Source organism: Tupaia chinensis, unplaced genomic scaffold (assembly GCF_000334495.1).
Source record: "Tupaia chinensis unplaced genomic scaffold, TupChi_1.0 Scaffold000199_1, whole genome shotgun sequence".
Taxonomy (NCBI): Eukaryota; Metazoa; Chordata; class Mammalia; order Scandentia; family Tupaiidae; genus Tupaia; species Tupaia belangeri.
The window spans coordinates 5291664-5313665 of NW_006159674.1; the positions used below are offsets into that span (position 1 = coordinate 5291664).

Sequence of the window (22002 nt, forward strand, 5' to 3'; positions counted from 1 at the left end):
ACGGGCCCCAAAACAAAAAACCCCCTCCCAAAAAAAAAAAAAAAAAAAAAAAAAGGCAGCAACTTATCACTTTTGGTGAATGATTTAATCTCTGGGTCTCTGGGAAGAAACTTTGATATGTTACTCTATCAGACTAACAAAAGGCTGAATTATGGGGGCAGAAACCACTACTGTTAGTATTTTAAAATATAATAGTAAGGGCACCAGCAGGTGGCATGGTGGTTAAATGTGTTAGACTCCCACATGGCTGACTGCAGTTTGAGTCCTGGACCTGGCAGCTTGTGTTCTCACTTTCTTTCTTTCTTTTTTTAAAAAGAATTATTTATTTAATTCTATTTATTGTTATTATTATTTTAAATTTGGCCAGAGAGAGATAGAGAGAGAAAGGGAAAGGGAGAAAGAAAGTTGCCAGGTCTAGGACTTGAACGGTGGTTAGCCATGTGGGAATCCAGTGCCTTTAACTACCATGCCACTCTCACTTTCTCTCTCTCTCTCTGTCCTTCTCTGATAAAATTAAAATAAATAAAAGTTAAATAAATAATTATTATAAAAAATGATAAAATAAGAAATATTCTGAAATTGTGCTTCACTTCATCCAATTCTATTTTAATATAATTTTTTGAATTTTTGTATATAAGATTAAAATGGATTCAACTTCTAAATGAGAAAAATGTGATTTTTATAGATGAATATTCTCATCGAGGTATCATTTGAATGTAATTGTTACATAGAAAATCTAATGAACTGATCATTTATAGCCTTCTAAGGGAATACTATGCAATATTATATAGACAAGTACTACTGGGTTGATGGAAAAGTCATGACACATTTTTTGCATAGAAAAACACATCGTGACTTTTCCGATGACCTAATATATACTTCCTTAACTCTGGTAACCATAAATACCACTATATTTTTAAAACATGAGAGGTTTTTAAAAGGTCCACGTGAAACTACTGGGAAACTTTTTGGACTTAAAAAAAAATACATGTTAAAGAAAAAGTCATTAGAACAAGTAAAGTTTCTCAGAATGTCAGAAAGTTCTTGCAAGCTATTTTTTTTTTTTGAGAGTTTTATTTATTTATTTATTATTTTTTTTGCTATAGGATGCATGAGCTCGCCAGACACAGAGAGAGAGACAGAGAGACAGAAAGCGAGAAATCACCCCCCAGGGGGGATGGTCATGCTGCAATCCCTTCTCCTCCATTCTCCTCTCAGGATCTTGGGCAAGCACGCACACGCGCTGGCGTGCGTGTTTTAAGCCACCGGGTCTGGGACGCGAACCGCAGTCAACTACATGGGAGTCCAGCGACATAGCCATTACGCCGACTGCTGGTCCCCATTGCAAGCTATCTTTCAGCGTGAGCAAATATCAATTACATGAGGAGTGTTCAGATATTCATTTTTCAAAAAAGGAAGCGACAGGAAAACACTAAGGTGAATTTGGTGAGTGCTATTAGGGGCTGACATAGTGAAGAGATGAGGGAAGCATCTCCTCGTAGCAGGCTCTGAAAGCAGGGAGCCTGGGTACTTCCCACCATGCATGCTAACTCCTGAAACATTATTTCCCACCCAATAAACTGCAAAAGAAAAAAGGATGATGAATATGAGTAAGATTGGAAAAGAACAATTTGGATGTTTTCGTAAACTTTACATTGAAGACTCAGATCTTAGAAATAACCTCTAATCTGATTCTTTAAATTAATCCCAAACCTTTATTTAATATGGGAGTCTTTAGAGTCAACTTTTAATGATTTGTTTATGGATTTGAGATTATTCACTGTGAAATGTTAACCTGTAGCTGGCTTTGCTTTTGTCAATCAGCACATACGAACTGTAACTTTTCATTGTATGAGGTGGTGGGACACTCAGAGAAGGCCAAGGGAAGGCTTATAAAAACATTACTGGAGAAGGCAGTTTCGTAACAAAACATAATAAGTTCCGAAGCCAGTGGATATATTCTTTTAGATTTCTCATTATTTTGAATTAAAACTAGAAGTCTGAGTACAAGGTAAAGAGGGACTATGTCATTTTTCTTTTCTGTGTAAATAGGACATTATTAATCAAGGCTAGACTTATAAATGGTTTATTTTAATTTTGACTATACAACTTAAAAAAAAATCCACTACTGTACCTAGATTTTAAGTCTCTAAATGTTTCCTAAAAAGAGGTATCAGAGCTCTTTGGAGAATTGGCTGATTCACATTCTGGGTCAGGAAATGTGTAAAACAAGACTCTGGAAGAAATATGATTACTAGGGCTGTGGACAAACTACTAAAGAGCCAATCTGAAGATACTTCCACTAGTCAAAGTATGGGGCATGAGCACATCAGCAATAATAGTAATAATAGTAATGGACTGATACATGACATGTCTCTAAATCCGTAAGTTCCTATTTTTTTTTTTCTAAAAACTAATTCACTTTGAAAGATGCAAAGGAACCACCTCATTATTTGGTAACTGATATATTAATGCAAAAAGTCAAGCACTTATCCTGTCTTCCTTATTAGAACTGTACCCCAGGGTAAGGAAATAGCTGATGAAGTAGAGCCATCCCAGCTAATAAATGAAGAATGTTAAGATATTACCAGTTGCAATCCCTGATGAAACAAAGGATCTAAGCAATGCACATCAGTAGATATTAATAAGAGTGGAAGACCCAGAGGTATTCTATGCCTAATAAAAGTATAGAACATTTTCTAAAATGTATTCTTGCTAGCCAAAACCTGAATATGATACAAAAAATATAAGGAAAAAAAACAATGTAAAAATGAAATCTGTAAAACCAGGTTATAGAAAATGTTGTATAATTAATGAACAAATTTCTTCAAATAAATGTGTACATATGTGTGTGTGAGAGAGAAAGAGCAAGAGAGACAGAGAGATGTATATCTGTGTGTCTGAGTGCACATGTATGTGTACACCGGAGCCAAAAGATTAAAAGAGACTTAAAACACCTAACAATAACTACAATGCACACCCTCATATGGATCCTGATTCAAAACTATTACAAAAATTACAAGACTTGGAAATTTGAATGCTGCCTTGGATTTTTGATAATATGAAAGGACATCTAAAAGTTCATGGAAAAATATAATTAAAATACAAGTTTATTTTGGTGCAAAAATTTTTGATATCCATGAACAGTTTTTTCATAACACACATTTTTCGTGAACTTTTTGAACACCTCACTTATATAGTTACAAGACTATTCCTATGACTACATACATATATATATATATAAAACTATGAAATTTCTTAAGTGATTTACAAGTAAAATGATACATTCTCTAGGATTTGCTTCAAAACAAATGTAGAGTGGAAGAAATGTGTAAGCAATTAGTAGATTCATTTATACTAATCTCTGAATTATAGTAGGAGATTAAATTATAAATTATAATCATTTATACTGTTTTCCAAAAACATTTTTTTAAATCAAAACAAATACAGAAAACAAAGTAGGCCTAGTAGTGCCTCTGTCTTACTGTAATGCAGAAAACATTTCCCACCCTCCTCATAAACATAAGATAAGAGAAATCTTTGAAGGGTGCTTAGTCTAAAGTCCTGTTTATTCAGGGATGAGGACAAAATGTTGCCCTTAGAAACAAGCTTTACACTTATCCATATTCTAACCACATAGAAAGCATTTCTCTACCATGTATGGAGAGGAATGTTTGAAATATGGCACATCGGACACTAGGTATGATTAGGATCAGTTTGATATAATTATTTTCAATTTGGGTCGATGAAGTCAAATGTAAACACCTAAAGAAAAAGGCTTTTTTTTTTTATAAAAATTTTGCTGTGTTCAATAAAGGAAAATCTGTACAGCTGATAAGACTCAGGTATAAGATGACTAAAATAATCAGAAGAAAATTTCTTGTGCTTCATAATAAATTTGCTTTCAAGGGTCCATGATAAATGTTGTAGTGAATGGTTATTTCAAGACAACTTAGAAAAGGTCTATAATACTGAGTGGTGTTACTGACTTGTTTAGTAGATTTTATTATTACAATGAATGATGTATAGTATTTAAATCAAGAAAAGACTATTGATCCCAAAGACTCACACTTAGTTTCCATCCACTCCCTACCCTACCGGCAGTGGATAAAGCTTTGGCTAATAAAATGCTTTCTACAATGTATAGGAGATTCAGTTAAGTACTTGTTATTGAAAATGTCTTGCTCAACAACATTCATAGTGAAGTTTTTTGAAGTTGAAGCAATCACTTTGAAGTAAATCACCCTTTCAAATTTGGATTGAAAAGGGGAGGAGAATAGCTTTTAGGCTTTTCTTCCCTTAATGTGACTATTTCCACAGATGGCTCCTTATGAAAATTAATGAACTGACTTAGCCTTACAGGAAATGCCATTTAGAAGGACAAGAATTATAGTTAGAGAACAGATCCTGTGATCAAAATAACAGAACTATTATTTATATACCTTAGCAACTGCAAAATTTATGTTTTTACATAATTTTTAAAGTAGCATAAGCAAAATTATTATTTTCTAAATCATGAAAGAAGACAACCAAAAGAGAAGGAACTCTGATTTGTATTTCATGTTTAACATTATTAAGCTTAACGAAGGTCTTAAAGACTCATCATTAGAAAGATACTAAAAACTAAAACAAACACATTATTCTTACAAGTTTTACTTGGTCCTAGCTTGCTATGTCAGAAAATACCAGACCAGTATTTATCAAAGATCCTATGTTTATTTAAAAAAATACTAACAACATGTATCCCTTAGAAACTTCTAAGTAAGCAAAACAAAACAACTGTGGTATATTTAAAACCCAAGCAATCTAAAACATGGAAGAGATAAAATCCTATGCATTTATCATAAGGCGAAGGAGAGGGAGGAAGAACATTCATTTACTATCCTTGTAAGAGGTTCTACCAACTCCAGTACAAATAACCATTACCAACACAACCCTAATTCCTTACTCTGAAAATGGATAACTATAATACTAAAAGTTTAATCTGTCTTTTCAGGAGGAATTTAATTCATTCTCAGTTGATAAGAAAAAGTATTTCTTTGAAAAAGAATGCCAGCTAATATACATAGAAGAAAGGACCGTATGGGAGAATCGGTGGCCTCTCTAAGGTAGCAATGCTCAGGCAAGGACAACAGCAGGTTGCTGAAACCATTATATGTGAGACTGTTAGACAACAAAGGTACTGACACAGTGCCAAGGTATCACCTCACTGACCACCTGCTGATCATAAAGAGAAAAGATTATGCTGAAGGGATGGCAGAGCAGTGGGGCAGCTAGACAGCACGTGCCCCATAACAGCATGCTCGCGTGTAAACTATCTGTGCAGCCTCAGCCATAAATATTCCAGTAAAAATGTTTAAAATTAATATAATCAAGCGTCTAGATCTCATCTACAGTTTAGAAGAACAATAGGGGATATATAATCCTCAAAAAGTCCTAGATTGAAAACAGAAACTAAAGGAACATTTTAGGGATCCCTGAGGATATTTGAATATGGACTAAATATCAGATGACATAAGAGAATTATTGTTAATATTCTTAGTTATGATAATGGTATTATGTGTGTAGAAAGATGTACATCTTGGGACCAGCAGGTCGCATGGTGTTTAGGTTGCTGGACTCCTACATAGCCAACTACAGTTCAGGTCTCGGACCTAGAGGCTTGAAAATCATGCTGGGCATGTGTGCATGTGTGCCCAAAATCCCAGGAGGACAATGAAGGAGAAGGGATTGTGGTGTGGCCATGCACCCTGTGGGGTGATTTCTCACTTTCTCTTTCATTGTCTCCCTCATGCCCTATGGCAACAGACTAAAAATACACACACACACACACACACACACACACACACACACACTTCCCTATTTTTTAAAGGATTATTTATTTATTTAACTCCATTTGCTGTTATTATAATTTTTTAATTTGACCAGAGAGAAAGTGAAAGGGAAAGCGGGAAAGCGAGAAAGCAAACTGCCAGATCCGGGACTTGAACCACGGTCAGCCAGGTGGGAATCCAGCACCTTTAACCACCATGCCACCTGCCAACATCACATCTCCTCTATTTTTTTTTTTGGAGAGATTTTCACCGTAGGGCGCGTGCGCTCGCCAGACAGACAGAGAGAGACATAGAGACAGAAAGCGAGAAATCACCCCCCAGGGGGGATGGTCACGCCGCAATCCCTTCTCCTCCATTCTCCTCCCGGGATCTTGGGCACGCACGCACACGCGCCCGGCGTGAGATTTAAGCCACCGGGTCCGAGACGCGAACCGCGGTCGACTACGTGGGAGTCCAGCGACATAGCCATTACACTAACTGCTGGTTCCCGACATCTCCCCTATTTTTAAGAGTTGCATGTTAAGGGGATGGCAGGTGGCATGGTGATTGAGAGCACTGGATTCCCACATGGCCAACGGCAGTTCAAGTCCTAGACCTGGTGGCTTACTTTCTCACTTTCTCTTTCTCTCTCTATCTCTGTCTGGTCAAAGTAAAATAAGTAAATAAATAAATAAAGTTAAATAAAATAATGCTTTAAAAAAACTTTTAAAATAAGTTGAATGTTGAAGTATTCAGGAATGCAGGTCATAATGATGGAGTCTTATATTCAAATGAGTCAGCAAAAAAATCAAATAAGTAAAGAATAAAGCAAGAATGATAATATCTTAACTACTGAATTTAGGTGGTAGGTGTATGTATAATCACTATAGTACTTTTTTGACTTTTCTGAACATCTGAGTCATAAGTTGAGAAAAAATAAAAATTAATTGGAGAAATAATTTATATAACAGTCATGTTTTAGGAAGTAATAAATGCATTTTATGACTGAAAGAGTATTTGATATATTTGAATAAGGACATCTATGACATTTACTATTAAGTGAGAAGTTCTTAGGTGAGTGAATGGAAGGGTTCAAAAGGAAATCCTATGGAAAAGTAGGAACTGCAAAAAGAAGAGTTTCTACAGAGAAAAGGACAAGAATCAGCAATGGAAAAAATTAAGATGGAAATATGGAAGGTCTTGTCATCAGTTTCGTTTTGAGATAAATAATTAAATTATATTGATCTTCCCAACCTTAACTCTTACTTTGTGTTTTAATTTTTAAAAGACCTCTTGTATTTTAGACAAAACTCGTGTATCATGGGAGAGATACTTAAATCATCCATCCCCAGGGTCAAATGCTGTTGCCAAATCTCAGGTCAGGTCTATACAAATTAGTAGGTTAGTAACTTTCCTGTGAATCTGTAATGGTCAATGGTGGAACAACCAGTGGAATTTCTAAGTGTGCTGATTAAAGTCATCTTAATAGTAATGACTGACTACTGAATCCCATCAGTCACCTGGTCATCAGCTTTTATTACACAAGAAACAATAAATCAATTAAAAAAGGTGAGTTCAGTCAGGTCATGTAAACACTGTCACCATTTTTCTGGAATTAGATCCTTGTCATAATTCAGGAAATACAAATACACTGGCTATAAAAACAGAAAAGATTCATTATAAACGTCCTCTTAAATTTTAATTGTAAAGGTTTGAAACATGCCTAAGTCATTGCATATAAGTTTATTGTAGTTTCAAGCTTAGAACCTCATTTCAGAGCTACATTTTACTTTTAAAGCTGAGTCAGAACTCGTATGATGCTGGGAATAAAAATCTAATGTTGCCTTTCAAAGCCAGTCTAACAGTATGTCCAGGAGGAAATAAAAAACAGCCCCATGATTTTTTATTTTTTTTTACCTACCCATTAGGAAAAGAGGGAGCCATATAATTTTCCTTAGGAGTCTAGCAAGTTCTACCTGTTCTTTGCGTCTATTTCTTCACTTGTAAAATAGAAATAACATACAATCATGCATCACTTGACAATGGAGATATGTTCTGAGAAATGTGTCATTAGGTGATTTCATTGTTGTGCCAACATCATAGAGTGTATTTATGCAAATCTAGATGGTATAATCTGCCACATCTCTGGGCTATCCATCACAGCCCAGTATAATCTTCTGAGATGACTACCACATATGTGGCCCATTGCTGGCTGAAATGTCATTACGCAGTACATGACAGTATCTGTAGAACAGGGCTACCAAACCTGTTCTGTCTATCTTCAAGGGCTGAGAAAGGGTGAGTTGAATATCTTGAAGACTATCTTCAAGCAAAATAAATGACTTTAAAAATATCATTTGCTCAATTTACATTTTACTTTGGTTTATGACTACTCTTATTCTATGGTACAAGATACAAGAAAAAAAAAATGGCTAAGATGCCATGTTTACTACCCAGACATCTAGTAACAGACAACCTAGACCTTATCTTATATGTAGACTATTGCCAAAAATATTTACTTGAATCTACTGAAATGGAGATTTAAGTACATTCTAAGATGAAAATTGGTCTGAGCTTTTGAAAATGGTCAATATATATAAGATCTTAATAAATGCAGGAAGTGGGACCAGCAGTTAGCATAATGGCTATGTCACTGAACTCCTATGTAGTCGACCATGGTTCGAGTCCCGGACCTGGTGGCTTAAACTCACACTAGGCGCGTGTGCATGTGTGCCCAAGATCCCAAGAGGAGAATGGAGGAGAAGGGATTGTGGCATTGCCATCCCCCGTGGGGTGGGGGTGATTACTTGCTTTCTATCTCTGTGTCTCTCTCTGTCTTTCTGGCGAGTGCATGCGCCCTATAGCAAAAACCTCTCCAAAAAATAAATAAATAAAATAAATGCAGGAGGTGAAATGTGCAATTTAGATGAAAGGAAACAAAAGAAAGTCATGGTGACTAGATGTAATTTGTGACACATGATGGCAGCCTGGATCAAGTAATAAAAATTAGAACATGTTGGGACAACTAGGGCAATTTGCTCTGTGTATTAGACAATATTGTATCAATGATAAATTTCTTTTTTTTTTTTTTTAAGACAGTACAGAGCACATGTGAGGGACATAGGTGAGGTACATAGGTCTTCATTATTCAACTTTTCCATACATTCGAAACTTTCAGAAAAAAGTATGTCAGTTTTTCATTAATAAATCTATACATTTCATAAACTTTATTTTCTAAATCAAAATATTTATTTATTTATATTATTTATTTATTATTAATTTATATTATTTATTTATATTATTTAAGAGCAACACTACTTTTTTTAATAAAGCAGTTAAACTGGTGAACTTAGTAACATAATAAAAGGCTACACTTAAGGATTTTCTTCAGGAAAAAGCAGTCTAAGTATTTCTTAAGATTTATTTAATTTCATTTATTGTATTATTATTGTTTTTTCAATTTGACCAGACAGAGACTGGGAGTGGGCTGGGGAGTGAGAATAAAAATAAGCTGCCGAGTATGGGACTTGAACCACAATTGGCCATGTGGGAGTCCAGAGCCTTAACTACCACACCACCTGCCACCCCCATAAGCAGTCTAATTTCTAAAAGCAAGAAAAAAAGTAGACGAAGATATTATTGCCAAAAAAGATCATGGGAAAAAACTAGAGTCCTTAAAGATTAGCAGACTGGTAGTGACATGTTTTCAGAAATACAAATTGTATAAAAGGGCATATAAGTTTGAATATTTCTTTAAAAGGAAATTTCAAAGACAAGGAGAAAACATATAGCTAACAGATATTGATGGCTTATATTTTATCAGTCATTTCAATTCAACCACTCCAAAGGCAAGCAAGTCATCAAAACTGGAAACAATTAGGTGCAGTCAGTCCAGAGGCAGAAAACAAGGTAATGTGGTCTAGAAAAGCCATGAAGTACTCTAGAGTAGAAATGCTACAATAGGGGTGAAAGAAAAATCCTCTAATAAATACGAGACTGGGACAACAGATGAAGATAAATTGAACACAATGGGATAAAAGAAACTAAGTCTGCCTTATATTGAAAAGTTTTCCTACAGAATTTTAAGTGAAAAAAATCAACTAAATGTTAATAGTCTCTTTTGTATCAAACCAGTAAATACGTATTTGATAGATTCTCTGTGAAGTGTAGTACTGCTTATTAAGAACAGTGTAAGCATTCACCTATTCTAAGTGGACTATCAGGGTTTTCCTGCCCTGACAGGTTGGACAAGTGCCCATCAATACCACAGGAAATCACAAAGGACAGACGGTGATATCTTTTTACAGGTTCATTCGCATATTAACTAGAAAGAGCATCACTATAACATGAGCTAACAATTTATGTTTATAAAATCTCTTAAATAAATTCATGAAAAATTTAAATACCCCGTTAGTGTGGAGTTAGATTCTCTGCTTTAAAACCTATATCCTGGTATAGATTTCCATTACTGTTTTCTTAGGAAATAAATAGCACTTCCTTTAATAGACAAGCTTTATACTGGAAAAAAAAACCATTAAATTATCTTTACAAATAAATCTATTTTTAGCAATCCTTTCGTTTTCTTTATAAGATGACAACAATGTGAATTGCACAGGCAAGAACAAACTTCATAAAATGTTGTATTGTTATTTTCAAAATAACATTTCACTTACCTTGTTAATTGGTACTACCAAAGTTGGGTCCACTTTAGCTTCAATCTCTTCTGGACTATAAAAACAATGGAGTTTACCCCCTCTCAAAACACAATACAACCTTCTCCAACTAATCAGACCTCCTACTGTTTGCTGGAAAAGAAAATCAAGAAAGCATTAACATTAAATCTTTATCACCTCAAGGCTAAGTTCAACAAAATTCTTAAGTTATCAAAGTACATTTGTTTTTTAGAACTTTAAAAATGTAACAGAATTATCCACTAATTTGCTGTATAAGTCGTCTAACTGCCCACAATCTAACAGTAAGTTAATATTAGACCTAAAATTAGGTTGGAATTCTTAAAAGCACTAAGTAAAAAGGAAGTGATGACTATCACATAATTTCTACAGAAATAAAATTACGAATCAATGCAGTTTAAGAAAATCTAATCTATTATAAGTTAGTGCGGGACCCACCTCATGTGGAGGTAAAGGCACTGGACTCAGACATGGCTGATCATGGTTTGAGTTCCAGACCCGAGGACTTAAAAATCATGCTGGGTGCATGTGCATATGTGACTAAAATCCCAAAGGAATAATGGGAGAGGAGGGATTGTGGCATGGTTATTCCCTCTGGGGTGATTTTTCACTTTCCCTCTGTCTGTCTGTCTCTCTCTTAGAAACACACATCCCCTACAGCATAAACCTAAGTAAAAAAAAATCAGAATTCCATAGCAATTCATCAAATGACTCAGGACAACTGTAAAAATAACTTTCATTGTACAAAATATAATTTCCCCTTACTGTTCTTGAACATTGAAAAATGTTGACTACTCTGTAAGGATACAAATTTTCTTTCCTCCTAATGGAATCTTTTAGAAAAAAACTATTGATTCATTGAAACCCACAATTAATTATTTACTGACTATAAATAACTAGAGTTATAAATAAATCAGGAGTAGGTGGCATAGAGGCAGCCTTGGAAGCTCAGAGGCCTACACTGTGCCAAAAGCTATCTGCCAGCTAGGCCCTTATGTGAAAGGCGTTGAGCAGCTCAGAGTTTCCACGAGGAGTCCTCTATGGCTGATTATCCATTACTGCGATTAATGAAGCAGAGGAGTAATAGTTACTTACACAACAAACTGCATTAGACCCCTCCTCTTGCCACCCTCCTTACCCTTGTACCACCCCCAAGGCTTATGTCTGATAACATTTAGAAACCTGACCTTGAAAAAAAAAGACTTGAAAAATACTTTTTGGTATTAGAATGTCAAACAACTGCCAGTATATTAAGATTTAAATTGGAGTTATAGTTGTGGTAGGATATAGGATAGTTAAAGTCCTCTAACCTGCTGGTTAAGAAATCCTCCAAATGCATCCTCAGTCATACAAGCTGGCTGGGCGACTAATCGGCAGCACATACTGCCATATAAGGGAAGCCAAAACGAAGACTCCTCTGTTTAAAGGAGAGAGAAAAAAATTAAGTTACTATGTTAACTTAAGGTCACTATATATTTTGATTTTTTCCAATTATTTTTTGCTTTATACAAGAATACATTTTTAAATTACTTTTATATAAAAATCTACCCTATTCAAATGCCAGGACTATAGGTAATACAAATCAGATATGAGAAAGTACAAAGAATAGGACGGTAAACTGAGAGTTCAGAGCATACTATCCATTGGAATAAATATGGAACATTTAGTCTCTTGGTCTCATTTGATCTGTGAGTAATTACTCAACAGAAGATCTTCAAGAGAATATAAGTGACCTCATGTAACATAAAACATCCTAATAACATGATTTATGTTTGCCAAATTCTATTTTACTCTGATTTTCATTATAATAATTAGCAAGGTGAACCCCTGAATAGAACATTATTTCAGAGAACTTAAGATAATTTAGTAAACCTTTTGGCCCATCCTCTTTCCCCTTCCCTTACTGAACAAGTCAGTCATAAGTTCTTAGGTAAAGCTGACAAGATGGAAAAGCAGTTGGGTGTGCTAGAACTGGGTGTTGGAGCCAGGCAGGACAAGGAGGGTGAAAAGAAGGGCTGCTGTATGAGACCTGGGCTGAGATGGCCATCTGGCAGGGGCACAGTCTAGACTGGGGAGTGTGTGCGGAGCAGGGGGGATGAGCGAGTGTGCTGTGGGGGAGGAGCATCCCTACTTAGTACATTACAGCCCAAGGAATGTGTGGGGTGGCTTGGTGTGGGGAGTCAGGGTCCACGCACAGTGAGGAGAGCCTTTATGCAGAGTGGCTACTTGATGTGAGGTGTCAGAACCAGAGCAGGAACAGTGCTCACATCTCAAGGGGAAGCCTAGCCAAGGGAGTCAGCAACGAGGAAGTGAGGAAGCTATCACACACAGGGTGACTTAGCGCAATGTGTCAGAGCTGTAAGCTGAGTGAAAAGAGAACTCAAAGTTCCTTGGAGAAACAGTTGATTTGAGGAAAGGACCAGGGAAAGTACAGAATGAGTTAGAGTATCTTGCTATGGTATAAAGCAAGGAAGTGCTCAAAGAATGATTGGGGACATGTCAAAAAGACACAGAAACCATTCTGAATGGGTTCCAACTGGCCAAACTGGGGACGGTTTGGACCTCAAAATAAACAATGGTATTAACAGATTACAATATACTGTTTAATGAAATAGAAAAACATAAATGCATACTTAGATAAATAAATTGATGAATAATCTGAAAGTCTAATAAGCAGCAGTATACAGCTGCCCCTGACTTACAATGTTTCAAGCTTACGGAGGGTTTATTGGGAAGTAACTATCTTAGAGGAGCATCAAAGTAGTCCCCTCACTACAAAATACATATAAATTACAAAGAGAGAAATAAAAGAGTGACTGTACAGCAGAGAGTTTGGCAGACACTACCTTAATCAAGGGATTAAAGTGAACATCATTAGTAGTGAGATGAATCAAAATTATATACCACCTGATAGGATGCAATGAGAACATGGCATCCCTTCTGTGATAATTTTGCCAAATGTGCATATCCTGAATTTTATCCCAAGAAAACATAAGACAAATCCAAATTGAGGACCTTTTACAAGACAACCAACTACTGGGTCGTTGGAAAAGTCATGACGCAGTTTTGCATACAAAAATGTGACACGATTTTTCCAACCACCCAATATAATCTTTTGAAATGCCATGGTCATAAAAGTCAAAGGAAGAACTGGTCCAAGTTGAAGGATACTGAAGAATCATGATAATTAAATGCAACTCAATTCTGCACTGGACCCTCTTCCCATTAAGATCATTACTGAGGGGCTGGCAAGTGGCATGATATTTAAGGAACTGGGCTACCACATGGCCAACTGCAGTTCAAGTCCTGGATCTAGCAGCTTGCTTTCTCCCTTTCCCTTTCCCTTTCTCTCTCTGCTTCTCTTTGGTCAAATTAAACAAATAATAAATAAATAAATAAATAAATAAATAAATAAATAAATAAATAAATAAATGAATAAATAGATAGATAGATAGATAAGTTCTTAGAAAAAAAGATCATTATTGGAACAATAAGTGACACTTAGAGTCTGAGGATTAGACAGTAGTAATGTTTTAATATTCATTCACTGAGTTGGATAGTTGTGATGTAGCTGAATGACCTTCCTGATAGTAGAAAATACATGTGATTTATTTGAGGGTAATAAAACATATGAGCAACTTGCTCGTGTATATTTTTGAAGAGAAAAAGATCTGGACACTCAACTTTCAACTTTTCTATAAGTTTGAGATTGCTTTAAACAGTTTTTTTCCAAAAATATTAAGATACTCCTTTAATGAACTATGCAGGAAGGTATATAGCCTTCATATCTGAATATTGGCAAAGCATTGACTATTTTGTTTTCTGTGCATGAGGGTATAAATAAAAAGCCAACATGTGGCTCTTAGTTTACATTGGCTCACACAAAAATTATTTTTAAAGTTTTCACTTCATCCCTGTTGGTAGTACCTATAAAATAAATGGCCATTGGCTGTAACTATCATATACCTAAAAACTTCAGTAACTCTGGCAAAAAATAATAATAATAATAATAATGTAGGTATTATTATAATAGGTGCAAGAAAGTCACATCAGTTGATGGAGAAAAAAAGAAAAAGAAAAAGAAAAAAAAAGAAAAGACCAGCCCAAATGAAGAGTACACAATGAAACAAAAATGTTCATAAAGACTTACTACCCAACATTCTACTATGGAATAACACACAATGAATTTTTTGAGACTATTAAAATCTTACTAATATTTTGTTAAAGCTGCTATTTTCTAGAAATAAAGGCATTACCTGGGAGAGATAAATCCATAAACACAATATATGCAATGATTTCAAAATGCAAACAAAAGTATATAAATGAGAACTACCTTTCCTATAAGGCAGGAAATGAAATAAATATTCTATAATATTTATGCATCTGAGTAATACATCTAAAATCGACTTTGTGATTTATAAATTTAAAGTTTGAAAGCAAACTTCTTTATATAGGCAACTGCAGATTTATGAATGGCTAATGTTTTAAAGATCTGTAAGTTAGCTGTTTTAAAAGTTAGAATGCACTGCCTAAAGAAATGGAATCATAAATGATAAATACATCCTCGGACCAGTCCAAAAATTTTTTTCCGACCATATATGTACCTGAGACATAAATACCACATGTAACAATGCAGAGTTTCTCTGGTAAAATAAGCTCAGATTTCATGGCATGCCAAGAAAAATAATTCCTTCCTCACTGCAGTCCCTGGAAAGGGATATTGAATGCAAAATTCCTAGCTCCACAGTCCCCTTCTCACATACCAGGAATCACCTGTTACTTCTACCCTAGGTTTCTTCACAGCTCAGGGCCAGGGTGGAATAAAATATACAGTCACAGTTTTTCTGCACTTCTGATAAGAAATATGGCATCTAAAGCTGGTCACTTCACTTAGCAGAGTGTCAATTTCTCATTTTAAAAAATGCCACCTATCTTATGTAGGGGGATTGTTATGAAAACCCCAAGTAAGATCTCGTGTATATAATCTGTCACTGTGTCTGGCACACAATACGTGCTCTTCATGATTTCATATGCGGGGTAGTCTCACGCCCCAAACCACACCCTGTTTCTCAATGCTGCTACTCAGTCCCTGTGCAACTCATTAATCAAAACATTTAATTCTCCTTTCCTAACGAAGGGAAGTACGAGACAAGATGAAATGAAACAGGAAATGAAAGAGCAGTTTAACTTTATTACTTAAAGGTTTTATCTCATTCATCCCCAGTTTCGAACGGAGAATAAAAAGAGTTTAAAAAGGATGAAAAGAACAAAAGCATAACATCGGCAGGAGAAAGAAGCCAGATAACATCTCAGTTTCATGTGAGTCAACACATGTGGTTTCATTATCCTACAAAAAGTATCAAGATTTCTTGATGACAAATATAAACTTTAAGATACCACTGGGGCTGTTTCCTTAAATTAACGAGAACAATACAATCAATGTGCAATTTTAAAAATTCTTGTATTGCCTCCTGATTTTACAATATTTGTTAGATAGTGACATAATTTAGGAAAATCCATTATATTAATATAGAGATTTATATAAATAAGTTAGAAGATGACATCTTCTATTCGAAAGAAAAAATTATAATAAGCTTCTTTTTCAAAATATAACTGATTTGTAATATTTTATTTTACATATACTTCCAGGAACACATAAACAGTTAGGTGCACAGTTAGGTGGTTCGTAAAATTTGTTCTGTGGAGGGCCAGCACCTGGCATAGTGATTAGGTCACTGGATTCCCAAATGGTCGACCACAGTTTGAGTCCTGGACTCAGTGGCTTGAAACTCACGCAGGGTTTTGAGTCCTGGACTCAGTGGCTTGAAACACAGGCAGGGGGTGTTCATGTGTGTCCAAGACCCCAGAGAATGGAGGAGAAGGGATTATGGTGTGGCCATCCTCCCTGGTGGGTGATTTCTCACTTTTCCCCTCACTGTGTCTTTGTCTCTCTTGCTTGCTCTGGCGAGTGCAGGTGCCATAAGACAAAAACCTTTAAAAAAAAAATTGGGAGCAACAGATGGTGTAATGGCTACATCACTGGACTCCTACATGGTCAACCATGGTTAGAGTCCTGGACCTGGCAGTTTAAAAACTCACATCAGGCACGTGTGCGTGTGTGCCCAAAATCCCAACGGGAGAATGGAGGAGAAGGGATTGCGACATGGCCATCCCCCCAGGGGGGTGATTTCTCACTTTCTGTCTGTCTCTCTGGTGACAACATACGTCCTATAGCAAAAATCTCTTAAAAAAGAAAAATTTGTTCTGTGGAACCTACACACACCAGCATCAGTGGTCTAATTTCATTCTACGCAGCTTCTGTGCTGATTGTCGGTGAGTATTTTGCTAAAGGAACATCTAGCTATATCTTACCAAACACTAAAGGCAACTAAGGAATCACTATAAAACTTAATGCTCCCTTTGGGAATTTTATTCTTTTGCAATACTTTTGAGCTGATCTGGTTGAAAGAATGTAGCCTTTCAACAATTTCACTATCTTTGCTATTGTTAAGGTTTTGGTCTTTGGGCACTTTAAAAGTAGTCAAGCCTGGCAGCAAAGCACAGCAGAAAGATCAGAGCCTGTCCTGAAATGTTTGAAGTCTGACTTGACCACATGCTAGCGACATGCTTTACCATGTTACTTATTTCTCTAAGCTGTATTTTATTCATGTGGAAATTGTAAACATTAATAAAATGAGGAACTTGTCGGGGTCACTGGGCTAGCCAGTGGAAGAACTAGAATGTGAGCCCCAGACTGACAGCTGCAGAGTCCCAACTATTAATCACTTCAATGCTTCCTTACAGCGACATCTCACAGAATCGGAGAGTAAAAACTGCTTTAAACGTGTTTAGGAACGTTTCTGACACATTACAGACACTTAATAGATGGTGTTAATATTAATCATTCTAGAGGACTAATACAGATGGGGTAACAACAACTATTTGCAAGATTATCTAGTAAAGTCGCTAACGTAAATACTGTTACATATTTGTTTTCAGATGATGTCAGGCTCGACTGTTCAGATCAGTCTTCTCACTGAAAACTGCTAAAGATGCTAAATAAAATATATTTTAAAAGACTGTCCCAAAGCAACAAAATGGTAATGAGACCAGAGGAAATTATCAGGACAAACCTGAGGATAAATGAGAACCAACAAGTTCAGTGAGCACAGAAGCTATGTTTGTGTTGAAAGCACTTACCAACTCCAGCACATCTGAATTTATGATTTAATAATCTTGCAAGGTGAAGGAAGCAGAAGAAAAATCGGTCCTGGGACTGCACAATATAAGTAGTTTAAATGGTGAATCTCTAGATACCAAGCTAATTCCTAAAGGGATTGTCAACAGTGTAAGGGTGAAAAGCCCGACCCTGGGGGTTTCCCATTGCCTGAGGGTGGAGACAGTGTTGGGAGGGGTCCAGAGAAACTCGGGCATGGTCCTTGGAGAAGCTCAAGCAGGTGCTTGTCGTAAGCAAACAAATACTGAGCATCAGTTTATTCTTACGTGTGTAAGTCCAATTAGAGTGACAAGCCCACGAAGATAACCAGACATGCAAAGAATCAAGACAGCATGAGAACCAGTTAAACAAAACAAAAAACAGACCTAGAAAGACTTTAGATATATGAATTATTAGACACAGACTATAAAACAACTATCCTTACTCTTTTATTAAAAACATAGAAAATAGGAACCAGCAGATGACATAATGGTTACGAAGCTGGACTCCCACGTAGCTGACAGCAGCTTGAATCCTGGACCGGCAGCTTGAAACTCATGCCAGGCTCATGTGTGTGTGTGCCCAAAACTCCAAGAAGAGACTGGAGGAGAAGGGACTGTGGTATGGCCATCCCCACTGAGGGGTGATTTCTTACTTTTTGTCTCTCTGTCTCTCCAGTGAGTGCATGCACCCTATAGTAAAAATCTCTCTCTAAAAGAGAAAACAAAACATAGAAGGTAATATTAACAATGTATTCAGGGCATAGACAGTGAGGCAGCAGATTTGAAAAAGTCAAATAGAACTACTAAAGCTGAGAAAAAATAACTGAAATGAAGAAGCTGATATATAGGTTAATAGCAGATCAGACAGAGTGGCAGAGAATATAAAAGAAGTGGGAGAGAGGTCAAAAAAATATTCAGAAAGACACCAAAGACAGACAAAAAGCTAAAAAATACATCATAAAAGGCAAGAAACTTAGAGGATAAAATGAGAAAAACTAACATAGGCTCAATATGCATGCTATAAAAAGAAAAGGAAGAAAATGAAATGGAGGCTTTCTGAATAGGGAGTGAGATTTTGTCATCATCCAAAATGATGAAACACATCAATCAACAATTTCAAGAAGTTTGAAGAGTCCCAAGCAACATAAATAAAAATAAGTCCTATACCTAAAGATATCAGTGAAAGATCAGAAAATCAAAGTCAAAGGAAAAGAAAAATTACCTTTACAGAGGACATACTGACAAACGATTCTTAACAACTAATAACAGAAGCCAGAGAATAGTAACCATATCTTTAATATTCAAAAAGAAAGGTGCCACACTCTGAATCTTATAAAAAAAAATTACAAAAAGAAAGCAAAATAAGGGCCATATGTGGTGTGGTAGTTAGGGCACTGAACTTCTACATGGCCAACTGCAGTTCAAGTACCAGACCATGCAGCCAGGTACGTGTGGATGCATTCCTCAAATCTTGGGAGGAAAATAGAGAAGAAAAGATTGCCATATGGCCATCCCCTGGGGATGTCTCCCTCTCTCTCTCTCTTTCCATCCCCTTTTCCCAGGTAAACACACACACCTTATGGCAAAAGCCTTAAAAGATCATTTTTAAAAAGAGCTAAAAACATCTTCAAACAAAAGGAAATAAGTTTGACATCAGCAAAACAAACTAAAAGAAATTGTCAGGATTATATTTCAAGCAGAAGAAAAATAATCCCTGAAGCAAGAAAGCAAGGTACAAGATACAAGATGTACACAGATTTATATATAGGTAAATATAAATAAAAATTAAAATACATAAAATGTTTTGCAAAATTAAAAAAAAACCATAAAATTATAATACATAACAAAGCAAGGAAGTGGAGTTTAACTGTTCTAAAGTCCCTGCATTATGTGAGAAAAAGATAACTATCTTTCAATCTTTGACTTTAATATGATTAATAAAAATTTTAGGGGTAACAACTAAAAGATGAGAAAAAGAATGTATAATGTTAATTAGAACAAGGAAAACTGAAATGAAGAAAGTAATAAATCCTTAAAAAGAAAAAAAAAAAGAACCATGGAATAAGTTGGACAAACAGAAAACACAAGATATCGTGATTGATGTAAATACAACTATATAGCTATTTAATACTAAATACAAAAAGACTAAAAGCTTCATTAAAGATTACCAAATTAGATAAAAGTTAAAATCCAACACAATACTTCTAGAAGAAGTATGTCTTAACATAAAAATAAGCACAGTTTGAGGTAAAAGGACAAAACAAAATGCACAATTTAAAACTGTGTGCATGGGGACCAGCAGATGGTTACATTGGTGGACTCCCATGTGGTTGATCATGATTCAAGTCCTGAATCTGGCAGCTTAAAACTCATGCCAAGGGCGTGTGCATGCATGCCCCAAATCCTGAGAGATTGGAGGAAAAGGGATTGAGGAGTGGTCATCACCCCTCCCTCCTCACCAGGGAGCTGATATCTTGCTTATTGCCTTTCTATCTCCTTCTCTCTGGTGACTCTACATGCTCTATAACAAAAAATTCATCTTAAAAAAAAAATTGGGTGCAAGTGTCAGCCTCGTGGACTAGTGGTTAAGGGAGTCAAATTCCACATGGCTGACTTTGAGATTCAAATCCTGGACCCAGTGGCTAGAAAACATGGTGGGCACATGTGCATGTGTGGCAAAAATACCAAAAGGATAGAGAAATGGAGAAGGAGGAATTGTGGCATGACCATGTGCCATTAGGACGTGCCTTTTCCCTCCCTCTCTTTGTCTCTCTGTGTATCGCTGATGCATGTATATACCCTCTGACAAATATTATTTTAAAAAATTGTGTGCACTAAATAACAAATGCTCAAGCTAGATAGAGTAAAAATTACGTAACTATGAGTACTAGAAAAATCTACGACCACAGTATGAGGTTTTATCATACCTCCTGCAGTTATATAGAATATCTTAGACTATGATCTTCATTCCTAACACATAATAAGCATACATAGAACATACTAGTAAATGATAAAACTGACAAACCTATTACAAGAATCAGAATAGAAAAACAGAGAAGATACAAATAACCATGATCAGAAACAGAAAGGGAAGTGAATTGCAAGGCTAGCGATGCTGCAGAAATTCAATGTAAGGATATTATGGAGAAGTTAATGGTTATAATCCTCAAATATTAGATCAGACGGCTATATAGCTATAAAAATAGAACTTATTGAAACTGACTTGAGGAACATAAAAGCTGAAGAATCCTATAAAATGTAACTGAATCCGCGTAAGAGATAAACAGTGATATCATTACCGTAAGTAATGAAATGCATACTGAACAATGAACAAATTTCGAAGAAGATATAGTATAATTCCATCTACACAAAGTTCAAACCAGGCAATACTATATTATATTATTTAGAGAAGCACACAGAGGTGGTAAAACTATAAGGAAAAGCAAAGAAGCAATGACACAAATGCTGGGATATGATTGTACCACGGTAATGGAAGGAAGGCAGTGTTGGCAATGTTTTATCTCTTGATGTGAGGGTGGTTGTGCAGATACACATCTCATAATTATTTGTTACGCTGTATATTTGCATTTAATAAGCATTTCTCTATTTTTAATGTAATTTTAAATTGTAAACCAAAATTACTGTTATCATCAATCATGTTAATACAGGACCACTAATCTTTATAATAACAAGCATGAGACAGTACATTTGTCACATAATTTTATATCTTTACTTCAGAAAATATCCTAAAGTAAATAATCCAAATTACATTTCCAAACTACCTTACCAACACTACTGTGCATTTTCCTCCTCTTTTTTTTTTCTTTTTTTCTTGTTATGGGGCATGAGCACTGACTAGTAAGACAGAGAAACAGGGAGACGGAAAGTGAGAACTTACCCCTAGAGAGGATGGTCTTGCTGCAATCCCTTTTCCTCCATTCTCCTCTTAGAATTTTGGGCATGGGCACACCTGTACCTGGTACACCTATACCTGTACCATTGGTCCAAGCCAATGGGTCCAGGACTCGAACCACAATCTGCCATGTGGGAGTCCAAGTATCTTAACCTCCACGCTACCTGCTGGTCCTGCTACTGTACATTTTTCTTCACAGGTAACATAATATAAGTACTGAAGAGTGCTCATGCCAAGTTTTACAAACCTTCCCATTCACCTAATCCCCTTCTTCACCTTGCTATGTATTTTCTTTGGATAAACTACATCTACCACTATCATTCAGAAAGAAAAAGGATATGGTTAATTTAGTCCTACCTTCTCTTAT

General features: G+C 35.8%; 1 protein-coding gene across 1 annotated transcript in view; it reads right to left on the bottom strand.

Annotated features, from left to right (window-relative positions):
- Nucleotides 1-22002, bottom strand: part of RTKN2 (rhotekin 2) — an 81163-nt gene that overhangs the window by 16770 nt on the left and 42391 nt on the right. The window contains exons 8-9 of the mRNA XM_006147079.3: nt 11815-11921; nt 10487-10618 (exon numbers count right to left, since the gene is read on the bottom strand). Of these exons, the coding sequence (XP_006147141.1) occupies nt 10487-10618; nt 11815-11921 (239 nt within the window). The remainder of the gene's footprint in view (nt 1-10486; nt 10619-11814; nt 11922-22002) is intronic.